At 42.7% G+C, this 19,954-nt stretch overlaps 2 protein-coding genes across 11 annotated transcripts in view; both read right to left on the reverse strand.

Annotated features, from left to right (window-relative positions):
* The window catches only part of sntg2 (syntrophin, gamma 2), an 81,245-nt gene extending 78,710 nt beyond the window's left edge, over positions 1–2,535 (reverse strand). Inside the window, exon 1 of the mRNA XM_041954444.1 lies at positions 2,467–2,535. Within this exon, the coding sequence (XP_041810378.1) occupies positions 2,467–2,535 (69 nt within the window). The remainder of the gene's footprint in view (positions 1–2,466) is intronic.
* Positions 2,536–12,412: 9,877 nt separating this feature from the next.
* kiaa1109 (KIAA1109 ortholog) overlaps positions 12,413–19,954 on the reverse strand; it is a 69,641-nt gene continuing 62,099 nt past the window's right edge. For all 10 annotated transcript variants that reach the window (XM_041953168.1, XM_041953170.1, XM_041953176.1 and 7 more), the window contains 8 exons: positions 18,200–18,389; positions 17,732–17,949; positions 17,136–17,387; positions 16,737–16,940; positions 15,988–16,182; positions 14,990–15,124; positions 14,214–14,379; positions 12,413–13,356 (listed from right to left, as the gene is read on the reverse strand). In XM_041953168.1, the coding sequence (XP_041809102.1) occupies positions 13,140–13,356; positions 14,214–14,379; positions 14,990–15,124; positions 15,988–16,182; positions 16,737–16,940; positions 17,136–17,387; positions 17,732–17,949; positions 18,200–18,389 (1,577 nt within the window). In that variant the 3' untranslated portion in view covers positions 12,413–13,139. The remainder of the gene's footprint in view (positions 13,357–14,213; positions 14,380–14,989; positions 15,125–15,987; positions 16,183–16,736; positions 16,941–17,135; positions 17,388–17,731; positions 17,950–18,199; positions 18,390–19,954) is intronic.

Here is a 19,954-nt window from a genome sequence, read left to right on the forward strand (position 1 = left end):
CACAAACCCACTTTCGCTCTTTATATCAGCTTTTGTCAGCTGGTTCAGTGACAGTTACACCTGGCGGTTCCTGGGTGGTGATGCTTGTTACAACTAATCTCTATGTATCATCAGCTGTGTGGCTGTGGGCTGTAACATGTTCATTTTAAAACACGTTAAGTCTGAACTAAACAGCTGGCTCCAGGTGTTTTCCAGCAACTAATTTCCACAAACATAAGTAAGTTCACTACTAAGTAAACAGATTTCATAAATTTGAACCGTGCAACCCAATTTAGAAAAGCACTCGTTTGAAACTAGCTAGTTGTCACCAAGAACTTAGGAAGGATTTAAGACTGAAAAGGATTTACAATCCTGGAGAGAATTATCTAAAGAAACGTACAGAGCGCATGTTTGAGTCTTGACAAATATACTGCTTGAACTAAGGCAGGGATGGAGTCTCTCCCAGCGTGGGGAGGCAGGAAAACACTCTGCAAACGCTGCCTGTCCGTCACAGCACTAATATACCCTGACATGCAATTCAAACACACAGCCAGACTAATGCACATACTGTAGATGCAGTCCTGCCTGTGTTTGGACTGGAAGCCAAACACAAGCCAACTGCCAATTACTGAGCTAGTCTCAGTGTATCTGCATGTCTCCAAAAACCCAGTTTAAGACCATTAAAGACGTGTTTTATACTTAATGAGTTTGATTAAAGGCCACTTGTAAGAAGAAAAAAACGGGTTTGACTCACCTTTGGTGTCAATTGGCAGAAATTTAACTTTTTAACATGAATTCAACCCTAAAAGTTAGATAATTAAAGCCTCTTTGTTGACCACTGTTCAAGGACCTGCAAAATCCTGAGTGTAATTACAGTGGAAGCACAATCAAGTCCATGCTTAACACCCTGAAACTGCACACCAGGTGATGAAAAACATGCATGATGGAGTGAAGGCCTTACAGACATTACTGTGTTAGTGGGAGAGTCTGCTGCTACAGGAAAACTCCTACTGTATAATTTTAGCCATCAGTCAGTGGTAAATGGAGAGTGGGATATGTGTGAAAACTGAACACACTCCAAGCAGATTTAAGCTGCAGACTTGTGTCCCTTAAGGCTCAGGTATCAAGTACTAAAAGCAAATGCTTCGTGAACGGGAAGTGGCCACAAAGCAGGACTCAGGGGACTGATGAAATTAAAGGTGCTATGTGTCCAGCGGAGGCAAAAACAGGCTGAAAGCTGAGCACCACGCAGCAAATGATGGGTCATACTTAGACAAAGAGGATATACGGTATGTTTAAACAGAAGCAAGTATGCAAAACTTTACATAAAAAACATAACAGGTACAGAAAACCAATGCAAGGTGAGATTGTAACCTGAAATATACTGTATCATCTTCCTCTCTGATGAGATGGTGCTCTGTTAAATTTTATGCAACACACGTCATTCATGTTGAAATCTGCTTTGAGCAGGCAGAGAATATGAAAGAAATCATCTGTTTTCTTGTTCAAGTAGCCGCACCACAATACCCAATTAAATGTGAAGCCCTTTACAAAGCTCAACTCAGTAGTTAAATACATCTGTGTCTGGCAAAAGAAAATAATGAGAGGAACAGTCATACTTGATGCAGCAGCACTCTGCAACTATACAACAACCAGGCAGCACATTAATCTGGTGGTTAAAGTGAATTATACTTATAACATCCCACTTGTAATAATGTAAACATCTCTTGTGAAATACTGCCCAAAAATGATATCAGAGAAGCGTCAACAAAAAATAAAGTTATATTGTGAAGCTACTCCAGTGTTTGTGAGTCTGTGTTGCACAACTACTGTAACCTATCAAACCACAGCTGATCCACAATTAACCAAAACGCGTCGTTACATCAAATGGAAGAAACCTCAAACCAGCCCGCGCTCACATATCTTGTGGTTTAATGAGTACTCGCTGGTATCTCATAGTACCTGTCTTGTAGAGAAAAATTAAAGAGCTTTGAGAAATGAACAAGATCTCCTGGGGGATTCGGCATATACCCAGTGATGAATTGTAAACGATTAAGTGCCGTATTTCAGCGAATTTAGGTCCAAACTTCTAGCTACGCACCCATCAGTCGCTCCCGCCCTGGACACACGTTAGAGACATCTGGAGGACTGTTAATGATGGGCGAAACATTATTGATAAAAGTTATACGTTTGTTCAAGTGCAGGCACCACAGTTTGCTAAACGTGTGCCGATATGTGCAGACACTGCTATTTATTTGGAAAATGTTTTTTCTCGAAGCCTGGTAAGTATTCACAAGTATTTGGGAGGAAGGAAATAGTAAACAGTGTTATTTTTAAAGGTAGTCTGGAGCTCCCACATCAACGACTAAAACGGCGTGTACGCTCTTTGTAATTGCCCCCACACACAGCTCATATCACGGGGATAGAGAGCTCTGATCTGTGACTAAACGTGCGGCCAAATTGATCTAAATGAGCGGGTTTACTTGCCGAAGTTGGAACCAAGAGGCTGGCGGGTCGCTCGATCAGCTCAGGTGGCTGTTTCCCGGTCACATTCATTTCCCATAAAAAACCGCTTTCTCCGTCCGCTGACTTCGACCAAGAGTTTCTCAAGTCGTTCACCCGGCGATGGACCGCGAGTGTGGTGCACCGGCGTCCCGTCCAGCAGCAGCGGCAGACGGGGGGAGCATGCCTCTCAACAGCCGCCTCTACTCTGCCGGCGGAGCGGTGTGTGCCTGCTGCAGGGACGGAGCGGTGACGGCGGATCGCTGCTTCTGCGCGCCTCAGCCCAGCACAGCCTGGCCCCTCCGCTGCCGCTCATCGGTCTGCATGTCTCTCCACCTGCTGCCCGTCCTTCCTATTAACCATTCCTGCGTCAAAACCCACAGCACGTTAACCCGTTCAACCCGAAGCACGGTGGCGTTTAATCAGCACATAACACGGGCACGTTCCTAATTTGTCATCAGCGCAAGGAGTGGCAGCTGTGCCACTGGGCTTTATTGCAATCAGTGACATTTGCCTTGGATTTCAGGCTGACTCTGGTGAGAAAGCAGAGGTACGAAACAACAACATGAAAATCAATACAGGGCTGAGCCAGAACTCAGTCCTTCAACTCTGCGCTCGGGTGGATCTTGACAGCCAGCATGCTAAAATCTTCATGGATACTGGCACAAATTAATTTCTGTGGACACGGCCTTGATGCATTTTCTGGAGGAGGGGAGATGGGTCAGAGATGATTTTGTGAGCCGGGCTTGCTGCTGACTCCTCAGAGTTGGCCTCAGGGAGCCGGTGCTATCAGACTCCCACAACCCTCAAACTCAGAGTCTCACTTGCTGGGTTTTAGTGGTATAGACAGGTTTATACACACAATATGATACCTCTTCCAGTTACCACCGCTCTGGCAGGAGCAGTAGAGGTTATAAATAGAGGCTCTCAAACACCTAAGTGCACGCTGCACACAGTACCTGAGAGATGGCTGTGCTTTGTATGATTACAGGCCCATAATCAGTGACTTTTACTTTGTATTTTTTGTTCAGGATTAGAGCTTTATGTGCATCCAGGAGGGTAACAATGACGGACCGCTACTATACACACATAGCGACGCCATCAGAGAGCATGAAAAGGTATCATTGGAGGATTGGAAACGGTGTGATTGTTCAGAAAGCTCTAGCTTCACACTCCAATGACGGGCACCCACTCGGCATCCGGAAATTACATTTCTCTGCAAAACTCTGATGAGATGATGTTTCGGCGCCGCAGGAAAATCTGTCTGCCAACTTATTGTTGCCTGTTGCAAATAAATCCGACCTTGTGGAACTCACTATGCGGCCTTGAGTTTTAGTTTTCAGAGCAGAGCTTTCCTGTGCATAGTCAGGTTCATTTAGCAAATACGCCGACAATAGGAACAATGTGGCGCTCAAACTTTACTGATGTCCTCGGAAAGTAACCAAGGCAGCTGGGCTAACACGTAAAGTTTCTGCTTCGATTAGCAAAAAGAGGCCCTAAGCACCGCAAGCCACTGAGACAAAGTGTAGCACAGACGCTCTGAGGTCAAAGCGCCACAGGATTCGCTTTGCAACGGGCTTGTTCAAAGCGGCTCATCCACAGCGCCAGCGGCTGTCTGAATGCGTGCCGTTTGGTCGCTCCTTTGACCCGCCGCTTTTGTTTGCTCTCTTTAACCTGGCCGCTTGAATCGAGGAACACAACGGCAGCATTACTCTGAAAACATCTCTGAAACAGGACGAAATAAGGCCGCGAATGCTTAGAAAAACACATTGAAGGAATAGGTTGACATTTTGGGAAGTGCGCCCGTTCTTGCGGAGAGTTCGACGAGAGGATCGAGCTCATTTTGAGCCCCCACACAGCCACCACTCATCTTACACACACACTTATCGACGAAGACTCTCTGTACGTATTAAACAAACAACACATTATATGATCATTAGTGAGCTGTAGAGGAGCTGGTAGATTTCACCACCTTGGGACAGGCCAGGCTACTTGTTTTCCCCTTTTTCCAGTCTTTATGCTATGCTAAGCTAAGAAAAGCTACCAGATCAATTAAACCTTCTTGTATGACTGAGTTATTATACTGTGGGTTTTGCTCGTTGTTGTCTCGTATCTACTCCTGCATCTGAGTTCAGTCTTGTCGAATCTGTTGCTCAAACTTTCACAAGTAAGACGTCAATGTGTTTTTTCCCCCCTCCACCTCTCAGGAGTTCAGACTTTTTAACATGAAATGAAACTCTCAGAATTCCCTGATCATGGAGGCGAGATGATATTCCAGTGTGATGCAGTCGTAGCATCTGCTTTCAGCCGTGCTGCGTGGAGAGGAATAGACTTCCGTGTGTCCGACCACCAGTCAGTTATTTTTACAGCTCTGTCTGCCCCTCTCTCAGCTGCGAGCGCATTGCTCTGGATCTCTCTCTTGCATCTTTAACTTCTGTGAGGCTTTGAAAACCTTGTGCCAAAGCTTCAAAGTGACTTTCTTTCTCTCATGTTATATCTAAAAATGCTCATTTTTCTGAGCCGGTCTTTTGCATACCAGGCTCTCTTTCGAGGTCTATTTCTGACAATAATGCTTCGCCAAAAATGGATCCTCGTTCAGAAATCATCATTGGTGGGCCACTCTGTGCTGAATTTTACCATTATGACCCCTGTTTGTCCCAGTGACTGAGACAAATGATGCACTTGTTGTTCCTGTTCACACTAAATTCATAAAGTTTGTGAGGGTGAACTGGGAGCTTCTTGCAGAGGCCACAGTGAAACTTTTCCCTCAGAGGGAGCAGGTGAAGGGAACTTGGGATTTTGACAGGCAATGCATTTCTAAAACTTGGTGGTTTTTGAACTAAACCCAGAGTCAGGGGGCTGCCCTGGTTCAAGCATTCTGTGTTATAATAAGTGAATTTAGGTGAAACTCCTGTTTTAATCCGTCCATATCTTAGCACAGGCTTTGTGTGGCTGAATTCTGGGCCTGGCTTTAAGAATACTGCTGTAAATTGGTTCAGCTTCTATCTGTCTTGTACTGTACAACCTTTTCAGTTCAAATTGAAAACCCATCAGACGGTAATTTTCTGCTGACAATAACAGGGGCAGGGTTCTTCAAAAGTTCAGCCTGAGGTCTAATACTTCTTCCATTCTCTCAATTTGACTTTGCTATAGTTTGCATACCATTTTTCATGCACTTAAGAGTTCACTTAGAGCTTTTTGCTCCCCATATTCATGCTTGGGAATTTGACATGTAGTCCTCAAAGTGGACCGTCTTAGTCTGCCAGCCCTTGTTTTATGATGGCAAAAAAGTACCATATGGGCAAAGGGTGCGTGAGTAAATGATCACTTCGGTCCAGGTGGTTTTAACTCCTACTAACAAAGCAAGTCATTCTGAACACTTTTCTGACATAACTTGAACAAGAATAAGGATCTACAGCTATGCCAGCAGCTCCAAGGCTGGTTCACGTCTAACGTTACTAACCTCCCGAGCCCTCAGAAGCTGAAGCATCCCTCTCACTATGGGTTTAATATAATCACTGACGTCGCTGGTGTGCCTCCTCTAGCTCGTGTAATAGTGTGTAATCTGTCCTGATGATTGTTTTAAACTTTGTCCTTCAAAATGTTTTTCAAATAAAGTTACAACTTTCAAATCATTTCAAACCTTGAGATCCAAAGCCGTAATAGAGTTCACTGCAGTATAACAGTAGAAAGGAAATCAGGTATAGGACAAGGAAAAGTTCTAAGTTACAAAAATAAAGCTACAATAACATGTACACAGATCGGCTGTGACTACTACATATAGAAGTTGTCGATACAGTTTGATCTAATAGCCTCTGAAGAGAGTTTTCAGTGTCAGTCAATAGAGACAAACACATATATTACAGATGACTTTTAAATGTCCAGTTCTAAAACTAAAAGGTTGCAAATGAAAATTAGTAGGAGTATTTCTTTACTTAGACCTTTACTTCCATCAATAGATCCAGTAAAGGATAGTATAGGATGCTCTCTGTGTCACTGTTGTAGCAGCTTGCATTGTTTTTTCTGTGCACCAACTGAGAGATATACAGCATCATTCAAAGGCATTTCCAAGTGGGAGCAGTCCCGTGTGGACGGACAAACGGACGAGACCTGGACTTGAGCTCTGTCGGCCTTTTTAGGAGCCGTGTGCCTCTGAGAGGCGAATTGTCTAACAGACAAAGGTCCATTAGAAAGATGGGACCTGAGACGGCTCGGTGCTGAGCCAGATACCCACCGTAGTGTCTAAGTGAGTCGATTAAAATTTCATGATCAAATCTCAAATGCTGCACTGAGGTCCAAAAGAAGTAAGACTGCGCAATCTCCCGGCAGCTTCCATTCATTTTTTTAAGTTTTGGAGGGACACTGCGGGGGCTCTGGGTCCAAACACTAGTGAGAGGTCTTGTTGACGTGCAGGGTGAACTTGTCGCCATTATTTGACTTGTCAAAAGGATCCTGAATCAAAGACCCGCTGTGTTCCTACACATTTTATATTAATTCAGTCAAAACTGCTTGATTGAAAAGACACAATAAAGTAGCTGCTGCAGAATCAGCCACAAGGGGAACACATGTATCTTCAGTCTTAATGGAGTATATTCATGTCAATTCTACTGTCATCATCCTTTTAAGAGTGATGATGAGCCTGTGAGGCATTCATTGCAAATATTCCTTGGATGAAAAACCTTTTTCATCCTTTTTTACATAAATCTAAATAATCGTGGGTCAGTGACCAGGCCGTGAGATAGCAGACGTATCTAAAGTTCACGTTGCGCCTTGAGAGAGTTTAAGTAAAACAACAGTCTGGGTGAATTAATCAAAACACAAAAGCAAAGCGGGTCGGGGAGATTAAAACTGCAGCTGCTGTGCAAAGATCTAGGTAATGTATCTTTGAATTAATTTTATTAATGACGCACACTGAGGCAGAGAATCAACTTGTACAGATGACATTTGCAGTTAAAGGTTCATGCACCGTGCTACAATGCAAAATAATGTGTGTGCGCATGTGTTACTCACATTGTGGGGACATGAAGCTGTTCACACAGTCACATTGAGGGGACTTGCCGTCCTTACGGGGACAAAACACAAGTCCTCATAGCGTAAATCGTTTCATTTTCAGGTGAAGGCTTGGGTTAAAGTTAGGGTAAGTGTGGAGCTTAGGGAAGTAGTGATTATGGTTAGGGTTGTGTTTGTGTGTGTGTGCACATTTCTCCAGTGATGAGGCTGTGTCAGTGCCAGCTGTGGTTTGTTCGGATGAACCCACCGACTTTATCTCTTCCCGCCAGAGATAAGTCTGACAAGTGCCACAGGTGAGAGCGGTCAGTGGCGTGACATGCCTTCTGGTCCTGAAGGCGGGTCGCTTCCTGAAAGAAGTGACTGGTTTGAAACAGAGTCTGCCAATTGTGAGTGTGTGCAGATGCAGAGAGGCAGGACTCTGAAGGAAGTAAACTAGATGGGATGGATATATTGACGTTGAGCTTAAAGATGCTAGAATGTTTTCAACCTACATGAAAACCTGATTTTAGCCACTTGGAGACAGTGCAGCAACATCACAGCACTGACATGTCATCACCTTGTGCAGCTGATACGGCGAAACAGTGTAAGTACCCATGTTGCCAACACAGCAAACATTAGCTTTCATTTGAGTCATGTTTCCGTCACTGTCAGCCACCATACCAACTCAAAGACGACAATATGTCAGTCTTTTTCCACATGCACTGTCCCCAAGTGGTCCAAAATGTGCTGCATTCATGGGCCGTAAAAAGCAAAACAAAGAGCTGAAAGATGCTAAAAAGCTTTTGAGGAGGCGGACCGAACTCCAGTTAGGTGATAATTCCCTGCAGATTCAGAGCAACACCTTTGAGATTACATCTTTGATCCGTTGTGAAGACAGAATATAGATTAGTGCAGCTTCAGATACTCAAATTACCATGCAGTCACATAGCTGAAAGACATGTAGCTCCACTGCCATCCCCGAGAAAAGACAGACTGTATTTCCATAAGATGTGACAGCCTTCAAACAGCTGGCTAGTCGGTCCAGGAGGAGATTGAACTGTGCCACCTTGGCATTAGTACAGAAGCACCACATTCAAGCTCGCACACATAAGAGAGCTGCGGTAGCTATGGCAGATGTTCATAGTGAGGAGCTTCAGACAACATGGCGGTCAGGGGGGTCACCGTCGAGCGAGGGAAGCCTCTGATCTGTGCTGCGCGACAGCGTTTCACACCTCGACCGCAGGATCCCTCGCCGAACATTCAGACTATTACACCGACCACCAGCTCCTCCTTTCAGCCCCGCAGCCATATTGTTACAGCAAATTATTAAATCAAGGTAAAGCTGATGAAGTGGAACGAGCAATTAGAAACTCAATCAAAAAGTAGCTCAAATCTCAATCTGCACATTCGCATTAAGACAGTTCAGTTGCTGCACATCGTGACGGCGCGCTGCGGTATTCAATTTAATGCAGTTTGGTCTTTATTGTCCCACATGGGCACATTTGTTCTGTAGGGCAAGGCTTTGGAAAGCTTTGAAGAGCTTTCAAACATCCTTAAAGGTATCACGTCTCCGCTCTTTCGATTCATCATTAGGCCTAATGAGGACGTTCAAAACAGGGCGATCATTTGAAAAAGATGTGAAAAATATTTGTCCCCAAAAAGCCATTTTCTGGAATGGAAGTGATAAACCTGAAACCATCAGGTCCGTGAAGATAATCGTTCGACGTAATCAACGATTCTTGTGCAGGTGTGAGGGGCTCACACAAGAATCCTTTAGAAAAATGTTCTTATGTGCAGATTAAATAGACAACAATTAACAAGCACATAATGCCGATTAATGCCTTTGCTCTTATACATTTTTTAAATCTATCATATCCACTTAATTGTATCATGAATCAGTTCAAGGCCTAAAAGTCACTGAGTTTTCTAAATTTGGTCAGATAAAATATAATTACATTTGAGTAATATCACGTATCAGTTAGCTTAGCTTACCATACAGACAGGAAGTAAGTGGAGCAAGTCTGTTGGCTGTTTCAAGATAGCAAAACCCAGCTGCCAGCACCTCTAAAGCTCATTAATTAACATTAAAGCATGTTAATTAGCTTTAGTCTGCATGCTGAGCTAAGCTAGCTGTCTCCTCACTGTAGCACCATATTTAGATGCAGACATTAGAGCGGTGTTAATGTTCCCATCTAATGCAAATCCAATTCAGTTTGAAGCTTCGACAGAGCCAGGCTAGCTATTTCCACTGTTTAGGCTAAGCTAAGCTAACCGTCTCCGCGCTATAGCTTCATGTTTAACGGGCAGATGAGAGTGGCGTCGACCTTCTTGTCCAGTTCTCAGGAAGAACGCAAATAAGCGTATTCCACAAAACACTGAACGATGCTTTTAACAGGGCGTGAAGAAGATGTATTGTTTTAAGAATCATCATTACTGATGAATTAAAGCGCTAAAAAGACAAAGTTAGTGTGATGTTTGAGGAGGGTGAACAGCAGCTGCGGAGCTGGCTTATAACTCATGTTTAAAGTATTAGTAAATGATTTATTACCCATTAATAAAGCCATTAGTTATAACTTCTAAACACTTTATTAACAGTGCCTTGTTAGAAGGTGGTATTGAATTCTTACTTGAACTGTTTTTGTGACTTTTGTGAGCTCTTTGTATCTACAGAGGGAGCGGATCAATGGAGTCCGCCATATTGCACCGCCATGTTTCTACAGCAGCCCAGAAAGGACAAACACCGGCTCTAGAGGGCGCCTTTCCTGTTTTTCATGGCCACGGGGTATTCAGCTGGTTGCAATCTGCAACCTCACTGCTAGTTGTCACTACGTCCTACACACTGGTCCTTTAATGTTGCAAATTTCTGTGTTTTACAGATAAAATATTCAAAGCTTTTCCAGCATGCACTTCTATAATTTAACTCCACTTCTCCAACTTAACTTTATAATTACCTTTTTATTATATTTCACACTCTTAGGCAGACTGTTTCTATCATATGCTGGTCACTTGATGCCTTGTGACAGATTTCCTTGTCTGTGCAGTGCAGAGCTCAGTGGAGACTGTCCAAGGCCAGGAAGGACAGAGGCAGGATATTGAAGCTGTTCAAGATCTCTGGCCACTTCATGACTTTTTAATGTTTTCTATTCTGTTTCTATTTTATAATTCAGCAGCAGGACTACGGTATACTGTAGGGAGCTGCTGATGTGTCATTAAGGAGGAGTTCAGAGTGTGGGCCGACTGGCGTTTGACTCCATCTACTGGTCACTGACTTGGCATTCACATTAATATGCAGCTATTGTAGCTCTGTGAAGTGAAAGAAATAAAAGAACAGTGTAGTCATACAAAATAGAAATCGCTTCAAAGGAAAGAGTGTGCAGCAGGCAAAATTAAAAATCCCAAATAATGTCCAGCCCGGGCAAGCAAGAGCAAAGAGTGGAGCGCGCTCTCACACTGAGCTGTCTGGGTTTCCTCAGGTGACGCTGCTGTAATCTCACAGCAGACATCACAGAGGAAACCCGCAGTTCTCTCCGTCTCCACAGTGCCACCGCACTCTCCTTCAGCCGCCAACGCACCATCAAAAATGCAAAACCGTGGCATGGAACCAAAAGTAGAACATGGCTCCTGGTGAGCAGGGATATCTCAGTGGAAGAGATTAGCGCTGGTAGGGGGAGTCTTACAGTCAGAGTACTGTATTAACAAAACTCTGTGGTGTGCATAGCAGGCTTTTTGGTGGGTGGCGGGGAGGTATTCTGACAAATATTGGAGGAAAGTAGAAGTTGTTATAAATGACTGAGGGAATCTTGTAGACTTGCACTCATTAATTGACCAAAAAACCCAAAACAGAAACAAATCGCTGCCTGAAGAGGTGAGTCTCACTAATGTGAGTCTCTTTCAAAAAACAACCCATTCCCACTTCATTAAAGTTTAATTTCTAGTTCGAAACACCTGTCTGGCAGCCGTTTCCTGGGGAGAGTCCTGTGTCACACGATGTGATACATTTCATAGATTAGAAAATGAGCAGGAAAAGCCAAGATTGCTGTTAGATAACAATGCGAGCACCACCTGCAGAGCTTTAACTTATTTAAAGGGGTTTTCTAGCTATCGCTTTTCCACAAAACTGGGGGTCTCACAAGACGTCGGTTAAAAAAAGAATGGTTGAAATTCAGGGAATTGATTTTTAGTCCCTTGTATGAAACAAGCTCCAAAATCAGTGGATCCTACATTTCCCAGAGTGCAAATACTAATATCTTTTGGACCCTCCCTGCCTGGTTAATGCTCCTGTCTTACAAACCCCAATGCCCCCAGTCTGTGTGGGTGCTGTTATATATTTTAAGTTGAAGCCCATGTGAAAAAGATTCTGATGACGTCACTATGACATCAAACAGCAGACATGATACGACTCCCAACACTGAACACCTAACGATACAAAGGTAGCACACGCACAGATCTTCAGGACAGAAAGGACTAACCTCAGTTTCACCAATTCTGATGAAACTCTGATGAAGGACACACTGCCAAAACGTTAGCATGTTTGTTTACATGGACAAAATAAATCAGTGAACTTGAGATTAGTCAACTGTGTTCTGAACACTGTGTGTGTGTGTGTGTGTGTGTGTGTGTGTGTGTGTTCTACCTTTTTACCTTTCGATATTCAACGTACAAATTATATGACTTCATATGACTTGTGGTTTACTGGGACTGTGCATTTTTTTAAAGATCTAACTGATATTATACAACTGTTTTCAGAGGCTAAGAAGTATTCCTAATGACGAGAAAACAGACCTTCATACAGAAAAATCAGAGTGTGCCTTAAATAGAAATTTCACATAATTTCTAAAATTTGAAATAAAAATACCTGCTAAGATTATTTGTTCGAACCTAGTGGACACCAAAATAAAATACCTGTGCTCCATCTAAAATTGAATGACAATAATTTTATTAAGTTAAGAAATCAGCACATTTAAGAAATTTAATTATATACACTGGCTCTAATGTATGGATTAAAAAAAAAAAAAGACAAAAATAAGCTTGACACACCAAGCTAATACATGTTATAGACTTTGCATTTCACATACCCATAAATAGTGACCCTGCTTGAAATTATAATTACAAATTCATGTTCACGCTCATGACTGAGTGGATGATGTGCCGTAACCTCCCCGTATTTATCTATTCACATACAAAAATAAAAATAAAATCAAGAACACTGCTAATGAACTGTTCTTAAATATCTTAAAACTGCGCTATAAAATACATAAAGCATATCTACCATGTGTTCCATGGGAAACAAAGAAAAGGCAATGGTTTAAGAAATCATTTCTCATGAAATATTGGTAAGCCTTAAAATAAATTTTCAAGCGATTTTAGTCAGGTCATTTACAACAGGTAGAAGAGGCAGGGTTTTACCATTAAAGCAGTCAAATATACTAACATTTGCTACTTTGTTCAAAATATACAGAGATAACATCGGTGCAAAACGCTTCAGTCGGAGCCGCTAGTGGCATGTACCACAGTAAACAACTAGCCTATGCTGAATTTCACAGGGTGTAGCAGATAAAATGGGGATGTTTGACAATCGTGTTGTACAGTAGTCTCCATTGTAATACAGTAATTCAGTGTTTGTGACCTGTCGACAACTTCTGCACAGCTTTGATTACAGTGTGCGTTTCTCAGTGCTCCTCTTTGTCTCTGCCTTTCTTCTCCTTCTCGTCCTGCAGGGCGGTGCCCAGCTTCTTGATCAGCACTGACAGCACCTTGTCCAGCGGGTCCATCACGCCCCTCTGCAGCCACTTGGGAATGGTAGTCCTGGCGTGGTGGAAGCCAAGTTTTTGCAAGATGTAGTCCACACCCACTGGATCGATTTTACGTCCGGTCCAGGAGATGAGCCTGAAGACGGAGGAAATGTTTCCTTTAGTCGACTCTTTTCTTTTGTTTAGACACTACATGCTAATTATTTCAATCATTATTTAAACGCTACTTACACATTACTCTATTACTGGTGATAACTCCAAAAATAATAACTGGATAATACAACTGGACAGGGGCTGTTTTTCTGCATAGTGAGTACTTCCAAGAGTACTTACTTTTGATACTTAAAGTAACTTTTACTACTTATACTTAATGTAGTTGTATTTATTTACAGTATTTCCACATGGTGGCATTACTACTTTTAATTAAGTAAAGGAATACTCTGCTCGCTGACTCACAACTCCCATTTTTAAACTGAAGGAGTCATGACAAAAATACACAAACCCAACAAACATGATGAAAACAGCTTGAAAAGGGATTTCAGTGTGACCTTTATGCTGTCGCAAAAAAGCCAATATTCTACTGTTTTTCCAAGAAATAGCAGAAAAAATCCTCAGCTACCTGCATTATTAGGCTATTTCTACAGTAAATAGCAGAATATAGGAAACCAGGTCACTCTTAACTGTAAAAAGCTTTTAGCTTAGTGTGCAAAAAGTCTATATCATATTTCTTTTTTTTTTACCTTATAATTGTCTCATACAATGATGCATGGCAGCCTTGTAAGTGTGGATTTGCCTGTTTGACCCGTGCGTCACTGCACAAGTCTGGTGTGGCCACATGGTCATAGACTTTTACACAATATCGCAAATACTCTGTTCCATTTTCTCCTCGGTCGGTTTCGAGTGAGCACTGTGACTCAATTTGACTCAGTCACATGGAAGCGTGCGCGTCTGAAAACACTCCAAATGTCTGCGGTGCGCTGGGGCAGAACTGACCTGAGAGTCGGCTCCAAGTGCCAGGTGTTGCACATGAACTCCCTCCAGTCCACCGTGGTGTAGTTGATGCCGTCGTCCTTGTCCTTGTCCGTGGAGCTTTCATCGTGCAGGGCCGTGGGGCTCTTCTGGCCTGGCCGAGCTGCGAACATCCGCGGGGCAAAAAGGGCTGAGGACACAAGGGTGGAACAGAGGTAAAACGGCTGTTAGCTGCCAGAATGTTTTCTTTTTAACATGGCAAACACATTCAACAACAACATCCAAAAGCAGAACATAATAGAGTTCATTATAATCCCTCAAAGCACTGCCTTCTGAGTATAGATCTAGACTCTATTCACATTCAAATCCCCATATGCCCTATTCTAATTAATCGGGATTAATCAAACCCCGTTGAAAATCTTCACTGCTCGCCTCTTTTCTCTTTCTATTCAGCTGCAGAATCAACAGAACAAAGTGGCAGCACTTTTTTAATTGTCATGAAGAATGCGAGGTTGCCGGCATAAAGTGTGCTAATTTGTCCCTTTCTGACAAAAGGAAAGCCATTACGATGCTGCCTGCATTGCACTCCCTGACCTCCCCGCTGTGTGTGAAAATAACACTCAGCTTCCTGCGTCTCATGCTGCTCTCTAAAATGTGTCCGACAGCATACAAACAGCCTCACAGGTACAGAGGCAGACATATGTGGCTCATCTGGGAAGTCATTTTTCCTGTGTTCCCACTGGCTGACTGACTCCTCGAGGAATGAGCGAATGAACTGCTGTATAGACGAAAAAAAAAACCTTTCTCCTTCTCCTTCAGGTAGGCAGACACCAGGTCATGAAGAAACATGATGAGCTCTGCGTCCATGGTGACACAGATGTGGTCTGTGAATTCTGTCACCACGCTGCACTCCACCTTGGGTTTGCTGTTGGAATCTGGAACAAATAAAAACAACTGAATTCACTGTCGAGCTCACAATGGACAGAAAAAAACCCCATCAAAATTGGAGGGAGGGTGCAGTTGAGAAGAACAGTAGTTACCCTTTAAATGTAATGTATCTCTCCAGGCGGTGCGTGGACACCCTCCCTCTCCCACACTAACTCGAGGGTGCCATGTTTTCCATTCAAAAGGGCAAATTTTGCAAGTTTGCAGCTTTGTGTAAAAAATTAGTCTGTAGAATTGGCACACAGTGTGTTTTATCATGGGATGTGTGAGTGTTACAAAGGTTTTATATGTGACCTCAGACTGAAACCAGATTGAAGAACAGAACAAATTACTGTAGTACAAATAAAATAATGTGCAGCAAAGTTGTTGTGTTGTGTTGTGTTAAAAAGATCTGATCTTAAAGGGACAATGTGTAAGAACTGGTCACCTGTTGAAAGTCACTCCAAACAAACCGCTAACTGCTGCTCACTACACTCTTTGCTGTAGCTATCTTTGGCTGCAGCTCCTTGCTGCCATTAGCTATTTAGCTCAGTGAGCCGTGCAGCTAATGGCCCAATTAGCTGACTTGATTATTCTGACCAAACCACAGTTGGTGATTGTTGGAACAGTGGAAAGAGAAGATGGTTTATTTTGTTTCTGTGGAGTTTGTGTGTGTCTTAGGATGAGTTAACAAGGCGATTAAACTCGTCTTAGTTCAGTAAACAGTCAGAACTGTTACTGCTTCACATTCTGTGAACTGTTTTAAAATTTAATTCTGGTCATATCTGACACATTGCACATATAAAATGAGTCTGAGAAAAGACTTCAGCAGATGCTTTATTACCTCTATGTACCATTAAATTACTTATCCCACCTGTTAGAGAAGGTTCATCGGGATCTTGCACGTGGATGGACTTGAAGTCCAGCTGCATTCTGGGTAGAGCAAAGATTGTCTCCGTTTCGTGGTTGTAGCTGGAGGAGCTGCGGAAGCTGCTCAGCAGACTCGAGCTTTTGGCAGCCGCTCCGCTCTCTTGGTTGTTGGCTTCCACGTTCCTGAGCAAGTTCAACTCTGAAACAAGAGATAAGACATGTCGAAACGCTTTTGAGCTGAAGGTCATGTTCACACTTCTCTGCTTTGTTAAATACTATCTGCACCTATTTTACATTTAAGATAACGGGCAGCAGCTGCAAGGGAAGGCAGACAGAGAGCAGCTCTTTTGGAAAAAAAAAAAATTCTTTTTTTAAGTCAGAGTCGTCTGAAGTTGAGAAAAGCTTGAAGTTTGAGAAGACACTACAATGACACGACCATTTACACTGAGTTGACACTTAATTAGGTACACTTAGCTAAAGCTAATGCAGTCTAATACACCAACTCTACTTTAAAATCTGACTTCATGGTAGTTAGAATGTTTTGTTGATATGATCTAAGGGAGGTGTTGATTGAACTGCTCTTTGACTGTATTGTGTTTGACTGAAAGGTGTTAACAATAATTCCTCTACCACATTTCCAACATGATGTGTGTGTGTATGTACTCAAAGATACTGGAATCAGCGTGAGGAAAGACAAAGTTGGATCATTCATCTCAATGTGTGATGACATCAACGTACAAAATAAATGGCTACCTTCATTCCTCATGGCAGTGACGTAGTTGAACCATTCTTTGACTGTGGCGACTCCATGTGGCGGGTTTTCATGCCGCCGGCGGGTTATTTTGGTTATGGTGGCCATTGGGCTTTCGAGTGCACCACAGGGTTTGGTCACCATGGTGTTATGACCAAGATGGAAATCCAGTGTCTGAACGATGAAGGTAGAATCATCTTTGGAGCCTGAATGTGACAGAAGCAAAATTCAGGAATCAAAAAGGGATTATAGTGCTAGCCCCAAGTGTATAAATCCAAATAACTAATCTAATTGTGCAGCTAATAAATATTTTCACTGCCCATTGTTATTCTAACATAATGTCATTATTTTTCAATGCCATTTATACAATGAAAGTCCCTGAAATGAACGTTTTGTCTCACCGTCCTCCCAGATTTTCTGTGCCTCCGTCCAGAAGGCGATGTTTGGCTCTTCCAGGTGGAATAGAGCCCATGACTTGGAGCGGAAGTTGGGCCCGTGGAAGCAGGCCAGCGTCATGTGATTGCCATGGAGGCTCATTGAACCACCAAGCTGCACGGCGTCCTCGGGCAGAGGCATCTGGAAGAGGGAGATGTGGCAGCCGGCGATTACCTTCAGCACCCCGGGCCAGTGGCGGTGATGGGCTGCATCCATGTCTGTGCGACAATGAGGGACAGGAGACATTAGGAGACACAGAATGAGGAGCAGACTCTGACCTGAACATTAAGGCATGGGGTGGTGCTAGCAGGATCAGCTTTTATATTGCCTCCAAGCTTTTAAATATATGCTGCTTGTGCTTTTTGTTTGTTTTTAATTACTTCATGAGCATGTTTGATTACATTTGGTTGCCTAACCACCTTGTCAACGGCTTGAAAAAGCAGTATACAAATTAAGCTTATTAGAATTACAAATCATTTCACTTCCTGCCTCAGACACTTGCTGTGCCACCGTCTGCATTAAATATCTCCCCCCGCAGCACTATAGAAAAAGGCTTGCTCACAAAGCTCTGCAGCTCCTTTCTCAGTGTTGATGACGGGGGTTTTGGGGGGCAGGTAGGGGCCAGGGCCCCAGGTGGACAAGGCCCGCTTGCTGGTGTCGAATTGCTGGGTGAAAAACTCCTGCAGCTTCATGCCGATCTTGATGAGGTCTGGCGTGGTGGAGCGTGAAATGATCACCTGGAAAATGTCCCACTGCAAGTCTCCATGGACAAAGATCTCACTGGAAGGACAGAGGGAGAAACGATGGGGAGGGAAAAGGTGAGAAACAAATAGATTGAAGATTAAGATGGTTCAGACTGTAGAAAATGTCACAAAAGGCTAAAAAGCAGATGGAAACAGAGCAGATTAAACATCACTGCATCTGGAACCACATAACCACAGTGAATATTATTTGCATCTGTATCATTGGTTTGTTCCACCAGCAGAGGTGTTGTGTTGCATGATAAGCTCCTGCTGACATCATTTCACACCTTTTCTCTGATAGGCTGGTGTCAACGGTGCACAGGTTGACCTTCCATTCGTCCTGCAGCTGCAGATCAGCATTGCTGAAAACTCCCATCAGGATGCTGGAGCCCATGTAGTCCACACGCGCCTCTGTCGACCCCATGGTGATCTGGATCTTATGGCTAGGTTGCTGGTTGGGGTGTTCGGAGATGTGGGCTGGAAACCAGACAGTAATTGGTTAGCACTGCGGCATTAAGTGGCCATCGAACTGGATGAGAAGAAAAATGATTTGGGGGAGAATTTGGGAGAAAACGGATAAACAAGGTTTATTCAAACTGAGCTACCAGTTCTCTTCAGACCAGAACATCTAGTAGATTGCAAAACTATTTACCTCAATGAGATTTTACACAATCTTCTTTGCCAAAGATTGAAATGATGTCACATTGAGATGAAACATTATAAAAATATATATCTAAATGTTAAGATATTACATTTGAAGAAACAAAAGTCTGAAGGAAGCAAAGGTACTCAAGTTACACATTATTATATAAAAATTCTATATTAAAAAACACTATGTATCGCAGACTGGATGCTGTATAATGAAATCAGTATTAAAAAGATGAGATTCAATTCAAACTCCATCAATTAAAATTGATGGTGTGCAGTCATGGTTAATTTAGCAATTTTGCTTGATTTAGTTCAAGAACTCTTACATTTAAATAAATTAAAACTACATTTATTGATTTCACTTCATTATGAGGAACAAGTCTTATTCTTGGGCCAAATTTCAAATGTTTGACTTTAAAAACAACTTCACACAAAACTGTAAAAGTCAGCGAACAGGGTGCAGTCTGCTACTTCAGGTAGAAATGTATCCAATCAATGGACAGCATTACATGAGAAGGTGCATCAGGAGAAATAAATGATGACTCACTGACGCATCCTCAGGTCTGAAGAAATACACACTTCTAAATAGACTGTTTGTGAATGTACGAACATGTAAATACAGCGGCATGCAAAACTTCAAAATGTCTTTTACTGTGAATCAATAAGTGAGTAAAAGATGACCTGATTTCCAAACAGCATAACGTTAAAGATGACAAATTTCTTCAATATTTCAAGCAAGATTGCTTTTCATTTCCATCTTTTACAGTTTCAAAAAAATAAAAAAATGGAAAAGGGCCTGAGGCCTAAGGTTTGGACACCCTGCATGGTCAGTATTTAGTAGCACCCCCTTTGGCAAGTACCACAGCTTGTACAGGCTTTTTGTAGCCAGTTAAGAGTCTTTCAGTTCTTGTTTGAGGGATTTTCACACCCTCATGCATGCGCTGCTCTTTTGAGGTCTATCCACAGATCTGTGAGGCCACTGTGAGGGCCACTGCAAAACCTTCAGCTTGAGCCTCTAGAGGTAGTCCATTGTGGATTTTTTTAATGTGTGTTTATCATTATCCGGTGGTAGAAGCCATCCTCTTTTCATCTTCACCTTTTTTACAGATGTAAGGTGTGAATTCTGCTTCCAGAATTCGCTGCAATTTAATCCAATCCATTCTTCCCTCTACCAGTGAAATGTTCCCTGTGTTACTGGCTGCAGCACAAGTCCAAAGCATGATCGATCCACCCTGTGCTTCACAGTGGGAGAGCTGTTCTTTTCATGAATTCTGCACTCTTTTTTCTCCAAACATAACTTTGCTCATGGTGATTAAAAAGTTCTATTTTGTCTTCATCAGTCCACATGACCTGTTTCCACAATGCATCAGGCTTGTTTCGATGTTCCTTTGCAA

The sequence above is a fragment of the Chelmon rostratus genome, chromosome 15 (assembly GCF_017976325.1).
Source record: "Chelmon rostratus isolate fCheRos1 chromosome 15, fCheRos1.pri, whole genome shotgun sequence".
Taxonomy (NCBI): Eukaryota; Metazoa; Chordata; class Actinopteri; order Chaetodontiformes; family Chaetodontidae; genus Chelmon; species Chelmon rostratus.